General features: G+C 54.8%; 2 protein-coding genes across 2 annotated transcripts; both read right to left on the bottom strand.

Annotated features, from left to right (window-relative positions):
• Positions 1-1259: 1259 nt before the first annotated feature.
• On the bottom strand, positions 1260-3275 carry LOC144705750 (pentatricopeptide repeat-containing protein At3g09650, chloroplastic-like). Its single transcript, XM_078578551.1, has 4 exons — positions 2366-3275; positions 1994-2289; positions 1807-1914; positions 1260-1657 (listed from the first exon to the last, which is right to left on the bottom strand). Exon 1 carries the CDS (start codon positions 3193-3195, stop codon positions 2803-2805), a length of 393 nt encoding a protein of 130 aa, XP_078434677.1. The 5' UTR covers positions 3196-3275; the 3' UTR covers positions 1260-1657; positions 1807-1914; positions 1994-2289; positions 2366-2802.
• A 1572-nt stretch (positions 3276-4847) lies between these two features.
• CR4 (crinkly4) lies at positions 4848-7703 on the bottom strand. Its single transcript, XM_078577677.1, has one exon. The coding sequence runs from the start codon at positions 7589-7591 to the stop codon at positions 5006-5008; it is 2586 nt and encodes an 861-aa protein (XP_078433803.1). The 5' UTR covers positions 7592-7703; the 3' UTR covers positions 4848-5005.
• Between the last annotated feature and the right edge of the window lie 29 nt (positions 7704-7732).

Here is a 7732-nt window from a genome sequence, read left to right as displayed (position 1 = left end):
GCGCAAGACTTCCAAGATGTAGGTATAAAGAAGTTTTGCAGGGGTACATTAGTAAGGATACAAAGTGTGAGGTGATTGATAACAATATTTGCGAGTGCTTCAACAATTACATCATATAGGCTAGATCTAAGTCTATCATAGACATGTTGGAAGAAATTAGAGGTTCAGTCATGCAGAGGGTAGCTAAAAAAAGGGAGTTGTTTTCTGAAAGAACTGATCCATTATGCCCTCGGATAAGGGAGTTGGTCGAAGATAACAAGAAGAAGTCTAGGTCATGCACTCTTAGGCATGCAGGCAAGTATCAATTCGAGGTTGCAGACTTCAGAAGCAGATTTGTGGTTGATCTACTTCGTAGAACATGTAGTTGCAGATATTGGGAGATAAGGGGCATTCCATGCCCCCATACTATTATCTGCATTCATTGGATCAAGGAGGACCCCGTCATTTTTGTCAGTGAGTGATTGAAGAAAGATGTCTACCATCTAGCTTATAGTTACGGTATCCCGCCAATGAATGGAAAAAACTTATGGAGTGAAGCTGATGGGAGCTATGTATTCCCTTTCTCTTGCGAGGAAACAACCTGGAAGGCCCAAGCTGAAGAGGAGAATTGACATCAGTGAGAAAGAACCCATGGTACAAAGACTAGTGAAGAAAGGCGTGCATATGAAGTGCTCCCTCTACCACCAAGTTGGCCATAATCGGAAGACATGTACCCAACCAAGAATAGAAGCTGGAGGCCAAGTACGGTTTGATTTTTATGTCCAACTTTGTTTATATGCTTCTTTGAGTTTTTTCAACGTAAACTAATGAACTTGTTTGATCAATCATGCAGGGATCTCAGGGAGCTACATATCCGCCAATTATCAAAGACCATCGCCGTTGAAGTTGCAATGGAGCTACGAAACCTCCACGCGTTCAAGCTTATCATTCACTTGTACTGTCAGAACATTTGCAGAACACGATTTACTTGTCATTTAATGATATGAACTTTGTTGTCTAATTGCCCACAATTTCCGTTCATGTTTTCCATTTCAGGTCCTCTAGCAGTCCATGGCTATGAGGAAATTATGATTAAATGCCCACAATTTCCGTTCATGTTTCCCATCTTTAAGGAAGCCAACACGCTTGGACGAAGGCATTTTGAATCGCCATTGATTAATCCATGAATTTCGGCGCTTTTTCGTCCTTCTTGTTCGTCATGGACCATGAATTTACAGTAAACCAAAAGATTCTTACGAAATAAATCAGCCAGAGTCATGACTAATTATATTACGTTTTTCCAATAAACCAAAATATTGTTTTCCAATAAAACAGATTTTATTATGTTCCTCGCTTCTTTAAAATAGAGGCACACAACAAAATATAATACGCACGTCTGGGAAAGATGATACATCCTCATTTATGAGATGTCGATAAAAATGATACGTCATGTTTACGAGATGTCGATAAAAATGATACGTCCTCATTGAACACACAGGTCACATCAAAGGGGGCGGGCAGGGTCGAGCCAAGCGGCTTATCCCATGGCATACTTCTGGGTCCAGCTCCGGGCCATGTTGTCGTACATGTTGCGGTCGGTCTTGTACATGTCGATCTCCGGCAACAGCGGGTCGTCTGGGTTTGGGTACGTCAGCAGCTAGCAGATCCACAGCAGCACCTGAGACACACCAAATTTGACCCACGGTCAACAAGATTATTGGAGATGGTCAACGACGTGCTCCACTGTTCCTTGAGGATGTCCAAACATCCGCAAGTAAAAGACTGTCAATTTTGACGAATTAATGGGGAAACAAAAATAACACTCACACTACTACAACCGCATCCAGCTGAGGAAGATCATCTCCCACGCCAAGTTTGTCCTGAATCTCATTTACCCACATTGAAAGAGCAGTCAAAGCGCCACCAACAGACAACCTAGTAAACAATAGCAACATAGTTATGCTGACTAAGAGAATATAAATAATTCTAATTCTTAGTAGAACTGCAGCGATACCTATGACCGTCGACAGCCCACACAAGTTTATTTGTACAAAACAATTCAGGGAAAAGGCCACGTCGAATGGCCTCTTGGAGCACTCTAGCTGCTCGTGCCCTTTGACCCAACCGCCAGAGCGCCTCTAAGACTGCATTATACAATCGTACGGCAACACCACAACCTTGCGAATTTAATCTGTCGAAAACATATTCCACCTTCTGCCAGTTTGATTCGTCATCATGGTCACACTTGGTGTTGCATTGGAGAACTTGTTTGTTTTCATTTCTTCCAACAATTGGTTCACACTATCCCATCTATCATGACAAAGACATCATCAGATCAAAGTGAGACAGTTTAAATGATTTTAAAAAAAAATAATCAGAAACTTACCTATCATTTTTAGCTTAAACTGATAACAGCAAGCAATAAGCTACCACACTGGGCACGCTGCCAAGCAATAAGCTACCACACTTGAATCATAATTTCATGAATAAACAGGCGTTAGACATGCTATCAGAACCAAGGTTGCAAGTTGAAATCCCGCAAAATTCAACACAACCTGCATCAGAGAGCGTCGGAGGACATCGGGATAAGATAAATTCATGAACAAAGAGGCAGAAAAAACCGAGAATTGAAACGGAAAAAAGGATATGATGGTCTTGACGGGGTTGAATTTGTAGTGGACGGGGGAGGCAGGGCAGGCGAGATGGTAGATCTGGTCGACCTCGAGCTGCAGCGGCTCGAACAGATCGTGCCGGATGAGCTCGAATCGAGGATTACCAAAGTGGTGCATCACGTTCTCCTTCCTCCCCGTGAAGAAATTGTCCTCATGGAAGCCCGATGCGGGCGTGGGCTTCCATGAGGACGTTGTAGCAGGCGAGCTCGGGGGCATTGCCTTCCTCCTCCATCTCTCTGAGCAGGTCACTCACTCTGGAGAGACGGCGGAGCTTGCCGAAGGTCTCGACGAGATAGGCGTGGGTGACGATGTCGGGGAGGACCCCAGCGGCGTTCATGGTGCGGAAGACCATGTCGGCCTCATCGCCGAGGCCCCGGCTGCCGCAGGCCGCCAGCAGAGTGTTGCGGGTGACGAGATCATGCCGCATCTGCCCAAAGAGCCCAATTAGAGTGTCCCAGGGCACCTCCGTGGCCCTGGCGCAGGCGTTGATGACGGTGTTGTAGGTGAGGACCGTCGGTGCGACGGAGTCAGGCGGCCGCATCATCCGATCGAGGAGGGCGAGGGCGGCGGCGTGGTCGCCGTTGTGGCCGAAGGCGTTGATCAGCGCGGAAGCCCCTTCTCTCTCACGCCCTTTCTTTCTCCCTCCCCACCGTCCCCTCTCTCTCAACCCTGGTTCTGAGCTCTCTCCTGGGTGATTCACATTGGACGGACTAAATCGATAACTTATTTCTGACTTTCTTCAAATCCCGTTATGACGTGGAATCCACGTGCCTGCCAGGTGGATTCCGCCTAGGTGGACTCCACCGGAAACCCACCTAGCAGCCACGTCGATTCCACGTCACAGCCGGGCTACGGCGGTCGACCAAATAGGGAGTTCGGGCTGTGCCGCGGCGAAAAAAAAGTTAGGGCTATAACTCGTATTTTCGGAAAAGTTTGGGCTGAACCGAGATATTAACCCTAAAAATTATATTCTTTGTCAAATTAGTGCCGTAAAGTTCATTCGTTAAAATACCATTAAATCAAAAAAGTTCACAACTTGATTCTTATTTAGTCCAGGCAGTGATGCTGGGAATGGAGATATGAAGAGAGATGGACGATGTGGCCCATGAATCCCATAGAGAAAACCATAAGGTTACCTCACATGGTTTCATCTCTCTTAAAAGATACTGTCATATGTTGTTACAGACGACATGGTTTCATCTCTCTTTCTCTCCTCTCTCGCTCTATATTCCTCTCTCTCCCTCCTTTATTCTCTCTCTCCTTTCTGTTCTCCCTCGCCCTCTTCTCTAGTCTCTCTCTCCTTTTCTGTTCTTTTTTGCTCTTTTCTCTCCCTTCTTACTCTCTATTCTCTCTCATTTCTGTTCTTTCTCCCTCTTCTTTCACTCTTTCTTCTCTCTCTTATCTCTTCTTTTCACTCTCGATGCTTTCTTCCCTTCATAGTTTTCCTCCCTTTTCTCTTCTTTCACTCTCGATGTTCCCATCGCTCTGTTCTTCCTCTCCTCCCTCTTACTTCTTTTCCTTCTCTCTCTGTTCTCCCAAACTTCTCTGAAAGTGAGAACCGATGGGGATGTCAGCAAACGAGACATCCCCATCAGTTTCTTTCCAGACGCACTAAACCGATGGGCCCACAACTAAAAGCCTTCAGTCTCCACATACTTGGACGGGAAGAAGATCGGCCCGTCAGACTTCCGGAATCAGTGCAGGGACGAGGACAGGAAGGTTTTATAGTCCGAGACCTCTGGACGGGACATTTTTTTCATCAGAGTGGACGAAAACAGTCCTGTCCGGAGGTCTCAGGACAAATTTCCATCCTGATTTTTGTCCAACCTCGCGGATAGAACAATTTTTTCATCCTGGGACAAAAAAACCGTCCTGGCTGCATCCCTGCACTCTAGTTCTGGATCGGGACATGATGAGCAGGACGGGACGGAGATCATCCGGAATTAGTGCAGGGACGTGGACGGGATGGTTTTTTTTGGCCGAGACCTCCAGACGGGATGGTTTTTTTGACGGAGTGGACAAAAAACGTCCCGTCCAGAGGTCTCAGGATGAATTTCCGTCCCGATTTTCATCCAACATCACCTGCCAAGACGGCTTTTCATCCTGGAAATAAAAAAACCGTCCCCCCCCCCCCCCCCCATCCCTGCACTATAGATTGTCTAGAGCAATAAAATAACGGACAAGATAAACCAGACGAAAAACAAAAACATCAACCATCCATTCACAGTTCAGAGAAAACCTCTCAATTTTCTCCCTTCATGGGAGAGAGGGGGGGGGGTGGATGACCCTGAGAAAAACGACCAGACCCCATCAGCCCAACACCTGCAACAGAGAGTCCAGCAGAGTCAAAATTCTCAGAAATTGTGCTGCAGAAAGAGGTCCTCCTGGGGGGAGGCAGGGCCGATCTCCTCGTCCAAGCGCTTCAACCCGTCGGCACCGCCGTCGCCATCGTCATTGGAAGAGGAGGACTTTCTCCGGTGGGAGGAGGCGAGGCTGGGGACGGTGATCCAGGAGGGGGCCCGGAGCTCGGACCGGGCCGGCTCGTCAGGGTCGGGCAGCTCGGTCTCGGCCCGGGAGGAGGACCGCTGGGAAGGCTTCTTGTGGAGGCGGCTGCTGCCGAGCACGACCTCGGTGGGGAGGATGGGCTGGTGGTCCTCGCAGGGCCCGCCCATGAGCAGGGCCAGCGCCCGCTCCAGCGCGGTGGTCACCTCGTCCATGGAGGGCCGCTCCTTGCCCTTCATCCTCACGCACTTGCAAGCCACCCGGGCGATCCGCCGGAGGGCCTCCATCTGGGCCGGCGGGCTCAGCGCCGGGTCCAGCACCCGGCCCACCTCCCCGGCCCGGATCAGCGGCACGGCCCACTCCACGATGTTGCCCTCCTCGTAGCCCAGGTCGATGGCCCTCCGCCCGCTGAGGATCTCCAGGAGCAGCACGCCGAAGCTGTAGACGTCCGACTTGGTGGTCAGGTAGTGGAGCCGGTAGTATTCCGGGTCCAGGTACCCGAGCGTGCCCGCGGGCAGCTCCGACAGCGGGCTGGCGCTGTCCGCCGGGCCCAGCAGCGACAGCCCGAAGTCGGCCACCCGCGCGTTGTGCTCCTCGTCGATGAGGATGTTGGAGGACTTGATGTCGCGGTGGATGACCGGCGGGCAGGCGTAGCCGTGGAGGTACTCGATGCCGCGGGCCGCCTGGACCGCGATGGTCACGCGGCGGACCCAGTCGAGCCGGGGCTTGAGCCGCGGGTCCGGGCCGTGGAGGTGCTGGTGGAGGGACCCGTGGGCCATGAACTCGTACACCAGGAGCCGCTCCCCGGCCTCCTCGCAGAACCCCAGCAGGGTGAGCAGGTGCGCGTGGTTGAGCCGGGAGAGCAGGTCCAGCTCGGTGCGGAACTCCCTCGAGTTCTTCTTCCGGTCCGGGGCCGAGACGGCGCGCTTCACCGCCACCGTGGTGCCATCCTTGAGCACGCCCTTGAAGACGCAGGAGAAGGACCCTTTCCCGATCTGGGCCGCCTCGCCGAACCCGCCCGTGGCCCGGGCCAGCTCCTCGTAGGAGAACACCCGGGCTCGGCTCGTCTTCAGCTCCCTCGCCCACCCGGTCCGGCGGTCCGCCACCCCGTCGGGGGTCTTGGGCTCGGGCTTGGGCCTGGGCCTGCGGCGGAGGAAGAGGAAGCCGAAGCCGGCCAGGGTGAGGGAGAGGGCGAGGGCGGCACCGAAGGCGAGCTCCGCGATGAAGATGGGCGTCTGCAGGGCCGGCCTGCCCGGCCGCGGCCCGCAGGCGGTGCAGTTGGACTGGCAGACCCGGTCCGACTTCGGGGTGCAGGCGGCCGAGACGAAGGAGCCCTCCGGGCAGGCCGTGCTGCAGGGGAGGCAGACCCGGGAATCGGGCGAGTTGCAGAGCGCGAGCCGCTGGCGGGTGAACTCGAACGTCCCCTGGTCGCAGGCCGGCGTGGCGATGCAGAGGCCCGGAGAGACCGCCATCGGGACGGACGACGGGAAGCCAGCCCCCCAGCAGAGCGGCTTCAGCGAGGCCTCCCCGACGACGCCGCAGGTGAAGTAGTCGCCGGCGGCCATGGCGAGGACCTTGACCGGTGGCGCGGGCGGCGGCGCGCTGTTCACGAGCCGGAAGCCCCAGCAGACGGCCCGCCGGTCCGAGGATCGGATCCCGCAGGCGTGGAACCGGCCGCCGACGACGGAGACCATCGGGAAGCTCGGCGGCGAGTCGACCCCGCCGCCGTTGGCGGAGAAGTCGACCAAGTTGGCGGCGGGGGAGACGGTCTCGGAGCTGAGACTCTTGCCCCAGCACGAGACGAGGGAGGAGCTCTCGGCCACGCCGCAGACGTGGAATCCCCCGGCGTAGACGGCGCGGAATTTGAACTCGGACGGGGCCAGAGAGTTGACCTCATTGCCCGTCTCGTCCCCCCAGCAGGAGACCGTCTTCTGAAGGAGCACGCAGTTGAAGGAGGACCCCGCCGTGAGGGAGCCGACCGCCGCCGGGAACGTCTGCGAGGAGGTCATGTTGTAGCCCCAGCAGTCCACGGTCGGAGAAGCCGCCCTCAGCCCGCAGAGGTGGTGGTCGCCGGCGGAGATCTCGGCGTAGGCCGCGCCCTGGTCCATGGGCTGGGGCACGCCGAGCTTGACGAAGGCGTTGTCGCCCCAGCAGTAGGGCTGCCGGGAGTCCATCAGAAGCCCGCAGACGAAGCCGTCGCCCGCGGTGAGCCCCAGGAAGGGCAGCCGGGTCGGCGCGCCGAACACGATGGACTCATCCGAGCCGGAGCAGGTCACCTGGTGCGAGCCCTCCAGCGCCAGCCCGCAGAACACGGACCCGCCGTCGCCGTAGGCCACGGCTATGGACGACATCGAGCCCAGCGCCGAGCCCTCCCGAGCCCCCCAGAGCACCGCAATGGCGGCCATTCCCAGCAGAACGAGCGCCCTCCGGTGCGCCATGGCGTGCGGGAGACGACCGTCAGAACCGGACCGCCATGGCCCGGTGGAAAACAGGAGACAATGCGAGGATCGTTCTTCCGACCCGCAGGCATCGAGCCGGAGAAGAAGTCATAGAGAAGAAAGGATCGTCCTTCTTCTTTG

The sequence above is a fragment of the Wolffia australiana genome, chromosome 7 (assembly GCF_029677425.1).
Source record: "Wolffia australiana isolate 7733 chromosome 7, ASM2967742v1".
Taxonomy (NCBI): Eukaryota; Viridiplantae; Streptophyta; class Magnoliopsida; order Alismatales; family Araceae; genus Wolffia; species Wolffia australiana.
The sequence above is the reverse complement of the archived record's forward strand: the minus strand, read 5'-3'. Positions and strand labels throughout refer to the sequence as shown.

Excerpts from the sequence above, each read along its gene's own strand:
- LOC144705750 (XM_078578551.1), bottom strand. The coding sequence starts at position 3,195 with ATGATGCGGCCGCCTGACTCCGTCGCACCGACGGTCCTCACCTACAAC.
- CR4 (XM_078577677.1), bottom strand. The coding sequence starts at position 7,591 with ATGGCGCACCGGAGGGCGCTCGTTCTGCTGGGAATGGCCGCCATTGCG.